This window comes from Schistocerca cancellata, chromosome 1, assembly GCF_023864275.1.
Source record: "Schistocerca cancellata isolate TAMUIC-IGC-003103 chromosome 1, iqSchCanc2.1, whole genome shotgun sequence".
NCBI lineage: Eukaryota > Metazoa > Arthropoda > Insecta > Orthoptera > Acrididae > Schistocerca > Schistocerca cancellata.
Window position 1 is genome coordinate 265455810 of NC_064626.1, and position 21564 is coordinate 265477373.

At 39.5% G+C, this 21564-nt stretch overlaps 1 protein-coding gene across 1 annotated transcript in view; it reads right to left on the reverse strand.

Annotated features, from left to right (window-relative positions):
* Positions 1 to 12562, reverse strand: part of LOC126170853 (translation initiation factor IF-2, mitochondrial) — a 96118-nt gene extending 83556 nt beyond the window's left edge. Inside the window, exons 1-5 of the mRNA XM_049920755.1 lie at positions 12432 to 12562; positions 11454 to 11619; positions 11266 to 11374; positions 8295 to 8478; positions 915 to 1075 (exon numbers count right to left, since the gene is read on the reverse strand). Coding sequence (XP_049776712.1) covers positions 915 to 1075; positions 8295 to 8478; positions 11266 to 11374; positions 11454 to 11619; positions 12432 to 12469 — 658 coding nt within the window. The 5' untranslated portion in view covers positions 12470 to 12562. The remainder of the gene's footprint in view (positions 1 to 914; positions 1076 to 8294; positions 8479 to 11265; positions 11375 to 11453; positions 11620 to 12431) is intronic.
* Positions 12563 to 21564: the final 9002 nt, after the last annotated feature.

A 21564-nucleotide genomic window follows, 5' to 3' on the forward strand; every position in this document is an offset into this window, starting at 1 on the left:
TAGATTTTACATGTTAACTAAAATGATATGTACTGCTGTTTAATCTTAGAATGTATCTAACCAACTTTTTTCATTTTATGCATGACAGCAGTGTCACATACAGCCCAATATTTGTAATATAGGCCCTCAGATACATAATTTATTTATCATCTTGTAAGTTGAAATCTGAAGATGCTAGTGCTGGTTGTATGGAACACACAAAAATACAAAAAAAAAAAAAAAGTTAAGTGCAACTTGCAGCTGCTCTACATCTTCACAATTTTAATTTCAACTAAATTCTTGATTTATTCTATCACTTTTTGAAGACAGATATGTATTTGCATATTCCTCAGTTTTTATTCTGTTTCATTCTTTTTAATTGCATGCCTCTCGATTCAAAGCTCTAGCAAAATTTTAAATTTTCTGTTAGTTGCCTGCATCCATACGCACACTCCTAGCTCTCGCTCTCTCTCTTCCCCCCCCCCCCCCTCCCCCAGTGGTCAAAATGAAATTTCAGTATACACACACACACACACACACACACACACACACACACACACACACACACACACACACAAAAAGTGAGGATAGAGAAGAAAATTTCCAGCATTCATGTTATCAGGTTAGGGAAACACAAAATGCAAAATCTGGATGGATGGGGGAGGATTTGAACCCCACTTCTTCTTTCAAACAGAAGTACAGTGATATACAACGATATGTTTTCAGAAAATAGCATTCAAGTAACAATGCTTGGTCTTCCGATCCCATGAAATTGCACCAAATTCATATCAGAAAGGGTTACAATATTGCCAAATGTGCAATAATGAATGCAGATGCATCAAGCAGTTACAGAAATACTACAGATAATATAAAACAAAAATTAAAATAACAAAAAGCGGTTACAAATGTAAACAGCTATTAAGGATACAAAGTACCTGAAAAGGCTCCAATATGTTGTGTGATGCCTCCGAATTCAGACTCAACTACTGACGTATGACGCAAGGCATCCAGCAATGTTGTTTTACCATGGTCAACATGACCCATTACAGTCACTACAGGTGGTCGTTTCACTAAAACTGATGGGTCTGGTGGAGGACTGTGAAATTAACAGATACATCAGATTACAGAGTCTCCTGGAAGATAAATACATATTTACATACTCGTACTTTTTCATTAAAGCAAAACACACACACACAAAACAAATATTAAACATACACCACAATACCAACAGAAGATGAAGAATAAATGCATGCTAACAGTTGTAACACTACACACTGTAAACACAAACATTCAATACATAGTGAAAACTGGAAGTGAAGTGCTCAGGTAAATGTGGTCAAAAAAACATCAAAAATTGCCCATTTTGGGCATGGGAACCAAGAAATACATCTCCATGACGACACACATGGATTAACAACTTTGGAAATGGCAAGTAACACCAAATAATAATTTAACCTCAAGAAACTTTCATTGCAGAAGTTGTTCCCAAACCGAAAAACAAGAGAATAAGAAAAGAAGATGTAGTAATAGTAACATACTTGTAACTAATATATAACACATTTTATATACATAAAACAAATATACAACAGGTCGCTGAAGATGCTTCACAAATAAAAGAAGTGAGGCACACATAGCAAAAAAGAAATGCCTTTCATTTAGTTGTAAATATGGACTATAACATTATGAAAACAGATCAGTCAGACTCCCTTGTAAATATCTTCAATGAGATTCCTTATTACAGAAATAAAGTCTAAAATCAACAAACTCAGAAAGTGTGTGTGACATCTCTCCATCTACAGCAGTAATAAAAATGGAATTTTTTGTAGCTGCATGGCGTTGATTACTTCTGTTACACAAGTTTTGAGACAGAATTTTTTATATCACATTAATGAGAACAGTAAACAGACAAGAGGGAGTGTATACACTGGCAATGACTTTATGAGAATCCAATAACAGTACATGTAACAACTGCTTCCAGAATTTTCACATATTTTGTCTTGAGAAGGCCTACTGCATTACTTGCAGCCATTATGTCATCAGGTATCTTCATCAATGAGGCTTATGAGGACATCAACTAATGTTTTTATAGTTTTTCCTGCCTCGCATCAGCATTATTTCAGATATTTACTTGTAAGTCCTGTCAGACAGGGTTACGTAGAAAAAACGTTTTCCACACAGGTGTCAAGTATCACCTTCTTCTCTGTCATCATTAACAGTATTATGTCGACAGAAGAGTCCCAGTATACTGCTCTTTATTTGTACACAAGTCCACAACATTTGGCTCATCCACCAACACAGCATTATTCACAACCTCTACTTAGTCCACCTTCTTTGAAAATGAGTGACAGTGTTCCAAATGTGGGAGAATGGGCAAGGTATCTGATGGCTCTTACGTAGGGTTGCCATATGTCCCAGAAAACCTTGATTGTCCAGATTTGAGTGGTGTAAATAACATCCCAACTGGCTGAGCAGAAGTCCCAGAGTTTTAAAAAATAATCCCTTTACATAGATGGCAAGGAAATACAGTTTAAACGCCTCCCCAATCTCTTCAAACTACAATCAATTATAATTGTCGAGACTCATATATTATCAATTGCATTATCGATACTTTCTATATGCTTCTGGTGCTACCTCTTTCCATTCCATTGGAATATTGGAAAGAATCTTGTTCAATGTTCTATATTTTAAGAAGAGACTGTAGGAATCCATCACATTCAGTCTGATATTCTGGTAAATGATCATTGTTATCAAGTGTAAAATATCTAACATTTTTAAGGCCATGTCAACAAACTGGGAAACAGCATTTAGAGATGAACACACCAGAGAATTTCCTTCAATGAAACGGATCAAAGTGAACACGACACAGAATTCCTTTTCTATATATCCATCCCCCACGGCAAACTGTTGAAATACCTCGACCCTGTACATTCATCACAAAGGTACAATTGGTATAATAAAATCTAAATTGTAATTTATCACGAAGTATTTCACATTAAAACTATGTAAAATACACTCCTGGAAATTGAAATAAGAACACCGTGAATTCATTGTCCCAGGAAGGGGAAACTTTATTGACACATTCCTGGGGTCAGATACATCACATGATCACACTGACAGAACCACAGGCACATAGAGACAGGCAACAGAGCATGCACAATGTCGGCACTAGTACAGTGTATATCCACCTTTCGCAGCAATGCAGGCTGCTATTCTCCCATGGAGATGATCGTAGAGATGCTGGATGTAGTCCTGTGGAACGGCTTGCCATGCCATTTCCACCTGGCACCTCAGTTGGACCAGCGTTCATGCTGGACGTGCAGACCGCGTGAGATGACGCTTCATCCAGTCCCAAACATGCTCAATGGAGGACAGATCCGGAGATCTTGCTGGCCAGGGTAGTTGACTTACACCTTCTAGAGCACGTTGGGTGGCACGGGATACATGCGGACGTGCATTGTCCTGTTGGAACAGCAAGTTCCCTTGCCGGTCTAGGAATGGTAGAACGATGGATTTGATGACGGTTTGGATGTACCGTGCACTATTCAGTGTCCCCTCGACGATCACCAGTGGTGTACGGCCAGTGTAGGAGATTGCTCCCCACACCATGATGCCGGGTGTTGGCCCTGTGTGCCTCGGTCGTATGCAGTCCTGATTGTGGCGCTCACCTGCACGGCGCCAAACACGCATACGACCATCATTGGCACCAAGGCAGAAGCGACTCTCATCGCTGAAGACGACACGTCTCCATTCGTCCCTCCATTCACGCCTGTCGCGACACCACTGGAGGCGGGCTGCACGATGTTGGGGCGTGAGCGGAAGACGGCCTAACGGTGTGCGGGACCGTAGCCCAGCTTCATGGAGACGGTTGCGAATGGTCCTCGCCGATACCCCAGGAGCAACAGTGTCCCTAATTTGCTGGGAAGTGACGGTGCGGTCCCCTACGGCACTGCGTAGGATCCTACGGTCTTGGCGTGCAAACCGTGCGTCGCTGCGGTCCGGTCCCAGGTCGAGGGGCACGTGCACCTTCCGCCGACCACTGGCGACAACATCGATGTACTGTGGAGACCTCACGCCCCACGTGTTGAGCAATTCGGCGGTACGTCCACCCGGCCTCCCGCATGCCCACTATACGCCCTCGCTCAAAGTCCGTCAACTGCACATACGGTTCACGTCCACACTGTCGTGGCATGCTACCAGTGTTAAAGACTGCGATGGAGCTCCGTATGCCACGGCAAACTGGCTGACACTGACGGCGGCGGTGCACAAATGCTGCGCAGCTAGCGCCATTCGACGGCCAACACCGCGGTTCCTGGTGTGTCCGCTGTGCCGTGCGTGTGATCATTGCTTGTACAGCCCTCTCGCAGTGTCCGGAGCAAGTATGGTGGGTCTGACACACCGGTGTCAATGTGTTCTTTTTTACATTTCCGGGAGTGTATATTTGTATCACTTATTTCATCAAAAGCGCATTATATTTAATTGCTAATATCCTTCTGTCCCAGTGGACAGTGGAAGAGAATTAGAGCAACCCTATTCTTATTTGATTTCAAGCTGACATGTTTAGCACACGTAAGGGACAGACATTCTGCACTCAGTCACCACTGTAATGTTGTCTTTCCCATGTGGTCTGTTTCCTGACAGACAAATTCTCACTAATGAAACCACTTTATAAAATGGGTGAAAGGGGTAATGTAGACAATTACCAGCAAATTTCTTCCCTACCAGTGTTTTTGAATGTGTCAAGAAAATTGGCAAAAGCATTTGATTGTGTGGACCATGCAATAGTTACCGAGCGAGGTGGCGCAGTGGTTAGACACTGGACTCGCATTCGGGAGGACAACGGTTCAATCCCGCGTCCGGCCATCCTGATTTAGGTTTTCCGTGATTTCCCTAGATCGCTCCAGGCAAATGCTGGGATGGTTCCTTTCAAAGGGCACGGCTGACTTCCTTCCCCGTCCTTCCCTAATTCGATGAGACCGATGACCTCGCTGTCTGGTCTCCTTCCCCGAAGCAACCAACCAACCATGCAATAGTTCTGCATACGTTGCAACATTATGGCATTAGGAAAATACTCAACAATGACTCACTTCTTAGCTGGAAAGTAGGAGGCAGAAGGCGGACAGCCAGTCAACAAATAGAGAAATGATTTGGAGCTGACTTGGATGATGTAAAGCGGGGGATGTTACAGAGTTCTGTTCTGAGTTTGTTATTTTTATATACCAGGTGTAGAAGTAACAAACCAGAATTTCCCTATAGATGGTGCAAGCCATCAGTGTATGGCTCGTGAGACCGCACCTGCAGCGCCATCTGCTTCCTGTAACAGCTGATGACAAATGTCAACGCACAGTAACCCAAGTTCCATATATTGGTATCTGTTACAAACCCATAAACATGTCAAGTTTAGTGCCTACAAACTATGATTTGTGGGCAGCATAGGTTTTCTGTTATCATTTGACGAAAACTGCAACAGAACCATTCCGAAAGCTTGTTGAAGTTTTTGGTGAACATTCTCTTGGGAAAACACAGTGTTTTGAGTGGTTCAAAAAATTCAAAAGTGTTGATTTTGATGGGGGAAACAATGAGTGTGGGAAACCACCGAAAAAGTTTGAAGAGAACAAATTGCAGGCTTCATTGAATGAAGATGATACTCAAACTCAACAGGAACTCATGGAACAATTGATTGTGATATAGAAAGCCATTTCTCTTTTGTTGAAAGCTAAGGGAAAGCTGCAGAAAGTTGAAAAATGGGTTCTGTATGAACTGAATGAAAGATAGCCAGCAAATCGAAAGACCACTTGGGAAATGCTGCTTGCCAGATGCAAAAGAAAGTTGTTTCTCCATTGAATAGTGGCAGGTGCTGAAAAATGGATATATTTTGAGAATCCTAAGCATAGTAAATCATGGGCATCCACTGCAAGACCAAACCACTTTGGAAGACAATGCTCTGTGTTTGGGGGCATCAGAAGAGTGTCATATATTATGAGCTGCTAAAAACCGGTGAAGCCATTAACACTGATCACTACCAACAGCAAATGATCGGTTTAAGTCAAGCATTATGTGAAAAATGACCAGAATATGGACAAAGGCAACACAAAGTCATATTGCTCCATGATAACGCCCCACCAAAAAATCAAAATGGGTCAGGGAAACGATCGAGGTGATCAGTTAGGAAACACTAGGGCATGCGGCTTATTCTCCAGACTTGGCTCCATTCGATTATCATCTACTTGCATCACTGTAATACGCTCTCACTGGACAACGCTTCTATTCATATGAAAATGTACAAAAATGGTTCACCGACTGGTTCACTTCAAAAGAAGAATTTTTTGACGTGGCGTTCATAGCCTGCTGCAGAGATGGAAGAAATGTATAAATATCAATGGAGTTATTTTGAATAAAATATTGTTTATCAGTTTCAAACAAAAGATGTCTAATTATTGTAACCAAATTCCAGTTTCATACTTCAACACCTGGTATTTTTCACCTTGCAGCTGTCACTACTGTTATTGTGAAAGATGTAGAACATAATATAAATGATGCAACTAATGTGGTAGTCTGTAAAATCAGCACATGGCTTTCAGAGAACAGATTAACAGTTAACTGAAACAGAATGCAATTCATACTGTATCCAACATGGGACTCCTGTAAAAGCAGAATTTTAGTATCCCGAGGTAGTCTGCCAGTGAAGTTGAACATTTTAAATTCTCACAGTTGAGGATAGACGAAAGACTTTCTTAGAAGTGTGCAAATAATTTAGGACTAAAAGAGACCACTCACCAAATAGCAGAAGCAGTGAGAACTTAACAGGCACAAACAAAAGCGAATGAAAACTTGCCATCTTTTCGAATAAATCCTTTGTTGAGCTTGAGAACAAATACACACACCTGCAATTTGGCGAGTGGCCTCCTTTACTCCTAAATTATTTACATTCTGCCAGAACTTTTCTACTACATTTTTCTTGGAAGTATCACATTTACCGAAAGTGAATGCTGCCATCTTCACAACAATGCTCTCCACATTTCCATCATTGAAACGCGAAGGAATGTTTACTTCACTTACGTTAACTCTTGTATGGTGCTGTATTTTGCACTAACTCTGGGCACTCACTAAGAACATTCTTAGCCCAGAAATGGGTGGTAAGACTCAACTGTGTTGTCAGTTTGCAAATTTTGTGTAGACTGTTGTTCAGGTGTCTCAGAATTCTGTCATGACGTACACATATTCTATCATAAGATTTGATGTTGACAATGTTGATACATTTAAAAGAAACTGAAACACTGCTCAGTGAATACTATGAAGAAAAACAACCTCAACACTTTCTGAAACATAGTACAGAAATGTTTTCAGGGTGTAACAGGTTTAATTTTCAACAGGGTTCCATCAGAACTGGAAATACAAGGTGATAAACCCCAAGTATTCACATCCAAGTTGAAACGTTCCCTTGTGGCACTAATTACATTGTACAGGAGTTCCTTCCAGTAAATGACAACTTTTCTGTGTAATATGTTATTTATTTGTATACTCTCACACAATTTTTTTGTGTTTTCTTAGTTCTTTTCTTTACAAACTTTCTAATCAGCTTTCTGTAAAGGGACTTTTTTAATGATTATAAAGTGGTGGATTGCATGGTCCCACATATCTGATTGATAGATATATACATAAATACACAAATAGGAGTAGCTTAGCTTCATGTACTTGCGAAGCACAATATTTCTCATTCAGTTTTATAAGGCTGTTGTGTATTCTCTATTGGATTATGGGTGGCAAGGGCATGGATCAAAAAGACCAACATTTCTGATGAACATAACGTTATCCATAACCAGGAAGTAAGGCTTGCCTCAGGTGCCTAACGGACCAGCTCCACAGCTAGTCTCAGTGCTGAGATCGTTGAGCTGCCACTATTCACCAGATGGTCCATTAGGCATATAGGCCTTGGTTGATCCATTTACCAGCATGTGCACACAGTTGTCACATGAAATCAATGTGTCTTAGCTAAATATTCACCACATCCTATCAACATCACAGAATTCATCTCTTAATTTTTTTCTGAAGGCAAAAGATGTTTATAGTTCCAAGTACCATTGACAAGTTAATTACAGGTACAGAAAACTAGTATAAATAGCGAAGGTCAAAGGCCTGCAGAAGAAAATAATGCCTGTAGTTAATTGCCTGTGTCATTACGATCTCAACGTCACTTTCAATAGATCATAATCATAACAAACATAAATGTTTAGCAAGTTCCAATAAATAAAAAAAATAGTCTGACAAAGAAATGCTAAATGTTGATATCTAAAATACACACATAGAAACATTTGTACCTTTTCACTGCATCCTTATTTTTTTCAACAGTTTCCTTAACTTGGCCAGGTGGTGCTATGACTCTGTACTTCATACCACTTTTCCTGACAACTTCTTGAACGACTTGCCAGTTGTCAATAACAGAATGTGGATGCGTATAGTCAACCGAATTGTCCACAAACATCATCACCTCAAAAATGTGATCTTTCAGAACAGAACAACAATGAAAATTAAATCACCCATCAATACAAAAATTATATACAATGGAAATTTCTACATTGTGGACATAGTATGTTGCTTCATTAAAGAGTAAGTACTCATCTCTACATAAATTTAGAATCCAAATGACATTTTAAGGTTATTATATCTTAAATGACCAGTAAGTAAAATCTTTTTTAAACTATTTATTTCATGTAAAGGAAGAAAACATATTCTTTCTATTAACTATTATAAAATTGTTGTTTTTCTGCTGTATTGAGATACTTGTAGCCCATAGTTTTCTGTAATTACAAAGTCTCAAATAAATTTACAAAATAAATTGTGACACATTTTCTTTTATATTTCAGAACAATAAATTTATACACATGTAAAGTAATTCAATACTATGTGGATGCACAACAGTGAAGAATAAAAAAAAAAGAAAAAGAAAGGTGAGTCCCCAATGAAGGTCTTATCACATACTGTGCTAGAATCTGACTTTGGACGACATCAGATGAAAGACAACTTTCTTCCTAATATTAGTTGTTACCAGTGATGTAATGGTATTGTGGCCTTGTGATGCCCTAATTGGGCAGTGAATGTGAAAGTTGGTGTGTGGGAAGAGGACATTTTGGAGCAGTTGTGTTGCTTGAGATATTCTCTTCTGATAAATTTCAATACTACTAGTCTGTTGTTATTTTCAAAAGTTCATTATGTATGCTGGTTGTGTTTTGCTTGTGACGAATGTCGGTGGAGGCGTGTGATGTGCTGAGCACCATAACTTTCTTCCAGAAGTATGGTGTACTGGCAGAATACGTCAAAAGCATGAAATTCCTATGAAAATGATTGAAGAGGTCCATCTCATGACAGTGACAGTTTTCTGTGTACAATTTGTGAAATTCGAGTTGGCGAAAAACCTGTCCAAAGTATCTTGACAGGTGACATTCTTTATTTGTGCCATTATTCATTCAGTTACTGATTTGTTGGAAATGGAGAGAGTGAGAAGTTTATTTTAAAGGTGTATTACTTTTACTCTTTTGTAAACTCAATTTTAATTTATCTAGTATCAGTTGTAGGAAAATGATTAAGGTTAATGGAAGGGAAGTTTGGTTTTTAGCAGGAGGGGAGAGAGATAAGCTGGAGAGATTGTTTGAGTACAAGTAGAGAGGAACAGGTATTTTATTTCTCTATAGCCTACTAATTTTTGCGTTCTTTGAATGGTGTTCAATGATATGTGTCTGATTTTCACTAATTACATTTTTTAAAGGGGAGTAAGTTTTTAAGGTTCACTTATTGAATTTTTGGATTTTATTATGAACGTATGCAATGGCTGGTATCAGTGATTTCATTGCAGCTATACTGGTAAACTGAAGTTACTGATACCACATAAACATTCACACCAGAGCATTACTTGGTTTATTCGTAAACATGGTTTCTTTGTGGTTAATAGGTATTATGGAATTCACTTGAGCCACAAATGTAAAGTGTAGATGATATTGGTCTTGTCATAAACAGTTTGTTATAATTTAGATTTAATTTTGGTGGTTATTGTGGAGTTCATCTTAGCTATATGAATGAAATAAATTTATCAACACCAGTTTGTATTTTTCTTCTATGCAGATGTCAATGTTTTGTCATTATAAGCTTTACAGGTTATGTGAACTTATCAGTATCTGCATCAGTTCTTTCTTGTGGCTCAGTATAACTATATAGATGTGTTCATTAAAGAAAGTGATACCAATGTTGTTGTGTTTTCTGGAGTATTTATGTAATTTGATGGTCATATCTGGAGGGGGGCTTTTTTGTCTGGCTTGTCCCATACAAAGAAAATCCCAAATTTTTATAGGTGTCCTACTAGTCTCCATTGTAGACTGATTGCACTTCCCCAGTATTCTATCAAAAAACCGGAGTCTACCACCTGCTTTACCCACAACTAACCCTATGTGACCATTCCATTTCCTATCCCTACAAAGTGTTACACCCAGGTACTTCTATGAGTTGGCCAATTCCAACAGTGACTCATTCATATTACAGTCATAGAACGCTACATTTTTTCATTCTGTGAAGTGCAAAATTTTACATTTCTGAACGCATAAAGCACATTGCCAATCTCTGGAGCATACTGAAATCTTATCAAGATCTGTCTGAATATTTATGCAGCTTCTTTCAGACAGTACTTCATTAGAGATAGTTGCAGCATCTACAATAAGTCTGAGCTCCGATTAATATTGCCTGAAAGGTCATTAATGTACAACATAATCAACAAGGGTACCAACACATTTCCCTGGGAGAGACACAAAGTTCACTTGATACCCCATATGACTGAACTTTTGACAGTAAGTGAAGGTGTGGTACTGAGTCAAATGCATTTTGGATATCAAGAAAAACTGCATCTACATAGTTGCCTTGATCCAAAGCTTTCAGTATGTCATTTGAGAAAAGTGTGCGTTGGGTTTCACATTATTGATGTTTTCAAAATCCATGCTGGTTGTCACTGAGGAGGTCATTCTGTTCAAAATACCTCATTATGTTTGAGTTCAGAATATGTTCTACAGAGCTATGACAACACTGAGATGTTACTGTAGAGACGTTTACAAAACTGCAACATGTGACTGGGTGAGGTAAACAGGTGAAGCTGTCATACCCAGCTCACTGTAACTGTCAATGCCAATTTAATTATAGGTACATTTAACACTGGTGAATAATATTTTAATGCTTTACAAGATTTGTCATATATAGCATCTTTCCCAATATCTCCTTTAACTTTAAAAGGAATATGAATATGAAGCTTACCAACGCCTTTTCCTATGGCATTGCCTAGTTCTTCAACTGTCATGTTTTTCCATATTTCTATAGTTGGAGCATTACTTTTTGGGGTGTATTGAATAATCCTTGGCGCTTTCTGTTAAAAATAAAAATATATATCAGACACCAGATCTATTATATAAGGGAATTTTAATTTGTGTGACAGTAAAACTTACTTTCTCTTCTGCTGATCTCCTCTTTTTTCGAAGCCAGCTTGTAGCATATAATGATCTACATTGATGACACAAGTGTAGATCTGTCACTTTTGTTTGAAAACGGACAATTGTGGGCATACTACTTATATTTTTCCACATGGGCTTGTGAAGAAGTGATCCTCTTATGCTATAACATAAGTACATAAAATTTTGAGTCTAACATTCTTAGAGATTTACCATTAATCTTTGTATTACGTTCACAAATGTTGACAGTATATCATTCCACATAGATAAGAAATTTAACCAATGTCAGGGAATGCTTTATCTTAACACGTCTCGAGTAAAGGCACTTTGCTACTATGAAAATCTACTGTGGGTCGGAATTAATTTCTTCATACTAAATAAAATTCTGTTTTTGCCTGTAATGTTATACTGTACTGAACATACAAGGGGGAACGAAAAATTTTATACAAAAACAAAAGTTAATCTAAATGCCACTTGATATCAAGGTGGAATATGGTCACAGTAGATAATTAAACAATAAATAAATCAAAAACAAGATGTTCCCACAATGACATACCGGTGTTGGTTCTAGTCTCCTAATATGTCATTCCAAATTAAGTGACTGGAAAGAGAGAAACAAATCCAGTGTTTTGAATTACACGTGACACAAAAAAAAAATCTCAGTAACTAGGTGGTTCATACAATGAAAACGAAAATGGTTCTATGTATCTCAACTGCTAGTTCGGAATATCCGAACACAAATATATAAAAGTTTGTTAACGAACCTTTCTAGTGACTCAAATAACGAAATACAATAGAACCATATATATTAGTTGTTGTGGCCGACTACTACAACAAGCTATACTACCAACGTATATGAACTATTATTTTCCACTATAGATTTATATAGCTCTCAACATGAGCTTCGCAAACGATCTAAGTAGCCTTAAAATAAAAATTAAAAAGCCTATAACTTCAGTTTGCAAAATAATTCACCTGGTTAAGAAAAATGATTTAACAAATACTGTAGCCATAGCGCGATTGTTGTATACACAAAACCGTAAACATGTCAAACATCTTATGAAAGACACTACAACCTTCCAAAGGCAGTCGTGCCTATAGAGATCACATGTGTTACCGCTTGCTGTAAACATCTTAGAACTACCTTGTCAATCGCTGATCTGTGTAATCGATACAACACATGTACACTCTCTTACTTTAGGACAATTATAAATACATAGAATAGTACAGGGATAGTCTTGTCCACTTTGTTGGGGACAGAAAAGACTATATCTCCGCAGCATTCACCTTTTCTGAAACGTGTTCTCAGTGTGTTCATAGGATCAATGTACATGAAGTAGTGACAACGTGGTCCAGACCACAGTTAGACTGTGGTCCAGACGCTCGCAAGATATCGGGAATGCGCAAATAGGGTATGGAAGTGGTCAGGTGGCGCTGTTATCGATTTGTGTTGTGCATTTGACGGGCATGCGGTTGGGAGTGTTGTTAGTGTGTGGCGCTGAAGGGAAGAGTGTCGATTTCACCACTCTAAAGCATATTTTCAAAAGATGATCAACGTTCGTGGATTAAAATCGTGGCTGCCCCTGAGAAAAATGCATCAGAATGTTATCGAGGATTACGTGGAGCGTGTTGCGAGAACGCATTACCATATAGGACGGTCATACGACGAGTCAGACTGAAACTGAGGATTTTTACTGCACAGATCGGCTTTACATTTCTCAAGACCAAATTGGTATCGCAAGTGGTCTCGTTTTCATCGATGGACTGTCCGTAATTATCTGTAAAGGTTGGTCTCAGTCATCAAATGCTGTGGCGCATGCTGAAGAAACGTCTTAACATGAGAAAAATACTGTCCTATTGGATTCCACATTGACTCACCAACGGATATGGCACCGGTATGTTTTGGCTGGCATCCTCCTGGACAGATACTGCAACGAAGGAGACATATTTCTGGACCATATCTTCACCATCGGTGACACGTGGATATGAGCCTATGAGCCTGAATTAATGCATCAATAGAATGAATGGCGTCACCCAGGTTCGTCACACCCACAGAAATTTCGAGAGACACCCAGTCAGGTGAAGCTATAGTTGACTGTGGCATGTGGCTAAGAGGGTGTTATGCATACTACGCTTGAGAGAATAAATTGTCAACACTGATTAGTATTCCCGATTTCTTAAGTACATCAGTTTCCAGCTATGTGGTGCAAACGTCTACGTTTATTGTGAGACAAGTACATGACAACAAACATTGTCATGTTACAAGCCGTGTGGTTTGAGGTGCCATGTCACAGATTGCATGGCCCCTTCCACTGAAGGTTCGTGTCCTCCCTCGGCCATGGGTGTGTGTTGTTGTTCTCAGCATAACGCAGTTTAAGTTAGTTTAAGTAGTGTGTAAGTCTAGGGACCGATGATCTAAGCAGTTTGGTCCCTTAGAAATTCACACATTTGAACATTTTCATGTTTCAAACAGTGTCAAACTCTTACAGCATTTGTGGCATTGGTAGTTCTTGGAACATTTTTCGTACTCGCCAGACGTGAGTCCCTACGACTTCAACCTGTTTTAGAAGTTTAAAGAACCCATCCCAGGTCAAAGATTTCCTGACATGGCATCTATATCCAAGCAGCAGGGTGCTCTATTGCTGTCATCAATTCGCATAATTTACTGTTCGCGTCGCTTCTGAGTAATCTTTCATTGATGGTATCAATACCCATTTGTATTGTGATGTACTATGAAGTTTCGAACATTCGCGAGTGCCGCGGAAAACTCGTACATTAATCGTAGGCTTTAACTAAATAAGGGAACAGCTATCCTATCCTAGTTCAAAATAATCATTCTCTAATTTCATTGTACAATAACGCGAGAAATAGATAAGTTTGAGAATTTTCGGATGCTTAAAAAAGTATATTTTCATAACTTACTGGTGCGATTACTTTCGATATGTATTTAATTTGTAGCAAATCAGCGTCTGTGGTTCTCAGTTCAACCAAAGAATACACCACTCCCGACTTTCACTTTATATCAATGCAAATAAACGTACGTTTTTGAGAATTTTCAGAAGCCTTCGTTGTCCTTTGCATAACCTACTAGCAATTTGTAGGTAATCGGCGCTTATGATTTAGCTGCTGTACCAAATTTTGTACCTAAAATATTGTGTTAAATTTAGTTTTCCCTTGAAGAGGAGTATACCTATACATTGTCTGCATTAATCGTAATTAATTCTGTTTTCGAGTATGCTAACAACTGTAATTAACATCAAAACGTTCTAGGAAACTAGTGATTGTTACTACAGGTTTTTTTTGTTGCCTCAATGGAAATCTCGTTTTGTGTATTTGCTTCAGTTCTTATAGCGAATTAGCAACTTTTTAGCTTCACGCATTATAAGCTAATCAGTGAACTTAATTTAAAGTTCCTGGTTCATTGCCTTGTAATACATCACATCAGCCAAAATGCTATCCCACTGTACATGCCGTTCTCAAATATAAGATGAGTCAGTTGACGTTCTAAAGTAGCTGGAAATCGCCTTGCCTACTGTCAAACGATTGGCAACTGCTACGAATTGATGTGTTGGAAGAGCTCCTGAGAGCCGTGTACCTGTTATATCTGTACCAGAGGTACCTCAAGTGCTATCCTCTCCTGTGGATCCTGACTCCTCTGCATAAAGTACAGTATCTGTCATTACCTGTCCACTTGACTCTGAGTGGTGTTTCAATGGTAAATCTAATTTTCCTGTACAGGGTGGACAGGGACCAGGGAGAACTCAGAGTGTTGTACTGATCCCCCTAATCAATAAGTTCACTGAAACTGGTAGTGAGCCAGGGGAACTCATGATTTGTATGTTTTGTATGTATAAAGAGGCGGCAAACGCAAAATGGTTGGGATCTATTAATCGTTGGCAGAACAAACATACGGCAAATGATGGTATCCCTTAGGGAAATGGCAGCAAGGAAAGGACACCGTGTTCTCTTAATGTGCATGCCTGGTAGGCTCATTCAACATTTGAAGAGGTTATTCCAGCAGCCATTGAGGGAATGGGGTGCAACCAACTCCAGATTGTGGCACAGATTAGCAGAAATGACGACCATCATCTGGGCTCTGAGGTCATTTTTTGGCCGTTTCAGCAACTGGTGGAGAAGGTTGAGAAAACCAACCTTGTGCTTGGAGTTTCAACGAATCTAACGATTTGCAGCATTGTCCCCAGAACTGATCATGGCTCTTTCGTTCTAATTTGAGTGGAACGACTGAACCAGAAACTTTGAAGGTTCTGTGATAATTTAGTCTGTGACCTTCTGGACTTGCGACATATGGTTGAAAAATGTAGTGTCCCCCTTAATAGGTCAGGTGTGGACTACACATCAGAGGTAGATGGTGGCTCAGGTAGCTGACTGTGTGTAGGGTGCACACAAGGGTTTTTCAGATCAGGTGGCTTTCCATCCAATCCAGATAACGACAGCTGTAGGGAACCCAGAAGTATCAGTGTAAGATCGAAAGAAATGCCTCCCACAGGTGAGAGTATTAAAATCCTAATGGTAAACTGCCAAAGCATTTGCCGGAGTTTGAAGTGTTCATGAAAGCAGTGTATGTCGCAAAATACCAGACACAGGTACCTGGTTGAAACCTGAAATTGACAGAAATGACATTTTTGGGGAATATTTAAGAGTATATCGAAAGGCTAGCCAAATGGGAAATGGAGGTGGTGTCTTCTCGCAGTAGGCAAGAAACTCAAATTCACTGTGATAGAAATTGAAGCAGCATGTGAGATTGTTTGGGCAAGACTCAGTATCAGCGGTGGGCATATGGTGATAATTCCATTCTTTTATCGCCCACCAAACTCCTGATGTAATGGAAAACTTTAGAGAAAACCACACTTGACTTGTGCGTAATTTCCTCAATCTTACTATAAACATTGGTGGAGACCTTAATCATCCAATAATCAATGTGAGCCCTATGGGACTTAACTACTGTGGTCATCAGTCCCATAGAACTTAGAACTACTTAAACCTAACTAACCTACGAACATCACAAACATCCATGCCCGAGGCAGGATTCGAACCTGTGACCGTAGTGGTCGTGCGGCTCCAGACTGTAGCGCCTAGAATAATCGGCCACTCCGGCCGGCGCGAAAATTACAGTTTCATTAGTGGTGGTCATGACACGGCAGCCTGTGAAACTTTACTGAATGCTTCCTCTGAAACCTACCTAGCACAAATAGTTAGGAACTCCACCCATGGTGGATATATATAGGATCTAATGACAACAAATAGACCAGACCTCTCTGAGGATGTCCACATCGAAACTGGTATCAGTGTCCATGATGTGTTTGTGGCAACAATGATTACTGAAGTGCAGAAGACAACTGAAACAAGCAGAAAGATATAAATGTTCAGTAAACTAGATAAAAAATCAGTAGTGTCATATCTCAACGAGGAACTTGAAACTTTCAGCTCAGGGCAGGAGCATGTAGGGGAGTTCCGGCTCAAGCTTAAAAGATTAGTTGACAATAGATAGATATGTACCCTGTAGAACAGTTCATAATTTGAGGGAACCTCCATGATACACAGACACTGTGAAGAAACTTCTAAAGAAACAGAGTTTACCGCATAATAGGTGTAAAACGAAGTATAGCGCTATAGACACAGAGATGCTTGAATGAAACACGTTTGGCTGTCAAGAGAGCAATGCGGGATGCCTACAATGGCTACAACAGCAGAATATTATCAAGTGATCTTTCATAGAATCCAAAAAGATTCTGGTCATATGTAAAGGCTGTCAGTGACACCAAAGTTAGTGTCCAGTCACTAGCAAATGAGACAAGAACTGAAATTGAGGGTGACATAACAAAAGCTGAAATTCTTAACTCAATTTTCAAATGTCCCTTTACAAAGGAAAACCGACGAGAATCATCCCTATTTAATCCTCATAACACTGAAAAGATGAATGAAATATTAGTGTGAGTGGTGTTGAGGGACAGTTGAAGTGGTTAAAATTGAACAAAACTCCATGCCCCAATGAAATCCATGTTAGATTCTACACTGAATTTGTAATGGAGTTAGTCCCTTTTGTTATTTTAATGTATCATAGATCCTTTGAACAGAAAAACATGCCCAGGTTTTCCAAAAAAGCACAGGTTACACCCATTTACAAGAAGGGTAGTATAAGTGCTCCACAAAACTACTGTTCAGTATCCTTGACATCAATGCGTTGTAGAATCCTATAACATATTCTGAGCTCAAATATAAAGAGTTATCTCGAACAGAGTGCCCTCATCTGCATAGGTTACTCCATAACCAGCATAGGTTTCGAAAACATCGATTATGTGAAACTAAGGTCGTACTTCTCTCAAATGTCATTCTGAAAGCTTTGGACCAAGGCAACCAGATAGATGCAATATTTCTCAATTTCAGAAAAGCGTTTAACTCGGTACCACACCTACATTTATTGTTAAAAGTACAATCATATGGGGTATAAAGTGAAATTCTTGAGTGGATTGAGCTCTTTTTGGTAGGGAGGACACAGCATCCAGGAGAATCTTCATCAGACATAGAAGTAACTTCCACTGTGCAGAGGTATATGATGGAATCCATGCTGTTCATCTTGTATATTAATGACCCCACACACAACATTAATAGTAAAATCATGCTTTTGGAGACAATGCAGTTATCTATAATGAAGTACTATCTGCAAGATGTTGCATACATATTCAATCAGATCTTGATAAGATTTCGACATGGTGCAGAGACTGATAAGTTGCTCTAAATGTTCAGAGAATTAAAACTGTGCAGTAGAAAAACTAAAAAACATAGTATCCTATGACTATAATATGAATGAGTCATTGTCACTCACACAAATAACTGGGTGTAACACTTTGTAAAATGAAATGAGCTCATAGGTTCAGTCATGGGTAAAGCAGGTGGTAGACTTTGATTCGTTGGTAGATACTGGGAAAATGCAGTTAGTTTACAAAGGGGATTGCTTAAAAATCACTTATCTGAACGGCTCTAGAATATTGCACTAGTGTGTGGGACCCGTACTAGATAGGAGTAATAGGGGACATTGAACATTTACAGAGAAACACAGCACAAACGGTCTCTGGTTTGTTTAATCTTTGGGAGAGCGACTACAGGGATACTGAAGGAACTGAACTGGAAGACTATTGAAGATAGACGTAAACTGTTCTGAGAAAGTCTATTAACAAAGTGGGAATATGAGGGTGTGTTGGAAAAGTATGAGGCTGATAACACTGAACATGAACCAACAATGCCTTTATCTCCCCTTTGCGTGGCTGTCAGGTTGAATTGCGTCCTTTACACAGAACCAGTATGAGTTCATTACTGTTGTAACATGAGTGTTGAGAGCATTTGGAGTGAAGTCGTATTTGTCAAGTGCGTTATGAACAGAGACTGACAAAATCACGAACAATGCTGTGCTACTACTATTACGATTTACTGAACGTTACAAAGGGCTTATGAAGGGCGTTTTCTGTCTAGACCATATGTCTTCAGATGGTGCCAGTCGTTTTAAGCAGGGTGATATAATGTATAAGAAGAATATCATGCTGCAAAGCGTTCAGCTGCAAGAATTGATTACAACGTGGAAAAAGTTGTTTATCTTGTGAGAGCACTCTGTTGACTGACTGTGGGAATGATAAATCGCGAGTTAAACTGGAACATGTTTAGCATCCACCAAATTTCAACACAGGATTTTGACACGTGAGAAGTGTGACTAAAATAACTTTGTAACATGATCCAGAGATAAAACACCAACGCCGAGAGTGGCACACAACAAACTCTCCCCCCACCCACAAGTGAGAATGGGAAAACTCAAATAAAATCTACACTTAGTGTTTTTGATCAGTCAGGGGATCGTCCGCCAACTATTTCTACCTTCAGGACCGACTGTCAATCAATATTGTTATTTGGAAGTCCTTGAAAGGCCCAGAAAAAGGCACAGCGGACCTCCTGCAATGACTTTTTTTTAGCTATAAATAGCATTCCCCTGGATTTTCAGCCTCACTATTTGCCAGATATGAGTCTCTGTGACTTCTTCCCATAGGTTAAAACTGCTTGAAAGAGAGTCATTTTATTCTTGGAATAGTATTTAGAAGAGTGTATCAGATGTGAAAGTAAATGTCGTATGACTAGGGCCTCCTGTCGGGTAGACCGTTTGCGGGGTGCAAGTCTTTCGATTTGACGCCACTTCGGCGACTTGCGAGTCTATGGGGATGAATTGATGATGATTAGGGCAACACAACACCCAGTCCCTGAGCGCAGAAAATCTCCGAACCAGCCAGGAATCGAGCCCGGGCCCTTAGGATTAACAGTCTGTTGCGCTGACCACTCAGCTACCAGGGGCAGACAGTGTATCAGATAAAGTGAAGGGTATTACAGCAAAAGCCTTCCAGAACTGTGACGAAAATTGGAAACTCCTCTGTTACTGTGTAGTCACTGAAAGGCCATATTGTGAAGGGGATTACATTAACGTATAAAATAAATACAGTTCAGTTACAGAGATATCATTAATTCTGTAACACACTTCGTACATTGGACCAAAACTCCAAGATATCTCCAGTATCTTTGACTTGGTGTGGCGCAATGGTCTCATCTACAAACTCTTCATAGAGGAGGGCGTAGGACCAAACATACAGCTTTGCTCTGTCTTAACTGTTGCACTTCCATATGTATTGGTGGGATGGTTTTGTCACATCCAAATGAAATCTTCCTCTATTATGCGTTGGTAATATATCCTTTCACTAAGTACCTGATTGGTTGTTGGTATGAACATAATAAAAATCTGTATCATCAGATTCTATCATTGCACAAATGGGATTGAGTGATCAAATGTTCCAGACTCAAAAACATATTTTCAAATATGGTAAGGTGGTAGAGAGGAGCAAACATGAGGGATGTAATAGGGCTCTTGCTAATTTTGGCAGAGAGGTTTATTGAAAAGGATGTGGTGCAGGATATAGTGGGAGTGGAAATATGAATAGGGGTTGTGAGAGCACAAATACTTAACAACTTATAAATACATTTAGTAACTACAGAATTTAATAAATCAGAGTGCCTGAGCAAGGTAAAACAGAAGGAAAATGACCAGCACTTAACCCACAAATGTGCATGAACTCAATATTTAGCACATATGGCAAATGGTGAAATTCCTGCCCTTCAAAATAATTATAACGTTACCACAACAAGGAAGGCACAAAATGATAGTTAGCCAAACCGCTAGTAATTATGCAACTGGAAGAAATGACAATAAACATAAAACAACAACATTCTAACTCAGTTGACAGACTGGAGCCCCAAAACTAACACAGTTACAGTTAGACAACAAGAGATAATAGTGATTAGATAATTAAAGCCCACAGGTTCAAGCGAGACAATGCTGGTGAAAGGACAAAATAAAACAGATCAGAAATTAAAACAGTGCCAGCGTATTGGAAGAGAGAAAGGTAAATCATTTAAGCAAATAGAAAATAAAATAAGGTGCACCTCTAGGATCAAATTCACATGAATCTTCCCCTACGAAAATTTATTTCAGAAAACAACAGTAGGATATGCGGCAGCCCCACAATTCTGGCAATATAATATCTAACACACTTTAAGCGGAAACAGAGCCAGACACAGCCTTCTATCCAACAAAAGTTTTCCACCAGGCACAACTGGCCCTACACCTTTCCTGTGCATTGCTGTCCAACACCACAAACCACAGCTAATATCTGCTTGGGTCACATGAGAATTACCTTCTCTGGAGGCAAAAGCGCCAGTTACCATCCACTCGTCCAGAACAGGAACTGATGCCTGCTGTTGACAACAAGTCGTTGCCAGCTTAAGGCCAGACACCATCGGGCTTGATGAAAATCTTAAGGAGCATTGGAAAACTTCTCTGTTGCTCGAGTAATGGACATGGCTGCTGCGTTCCTCATTTTCTTATGTCATGGCTGTTGACTATACTGTGTAAGTGAAGTGGATCCTCATGACTGAACACTAAATATGAAGTCCACAGCCCGTGTCCTAGTGGCTAGTGTTGCTGCCTCTGGATCATGGGGTCCCAGGTTCGATTCCCGGGCGGGTTGGGGATTTTCTCTGCCCAGGGACTGGGTGCTTA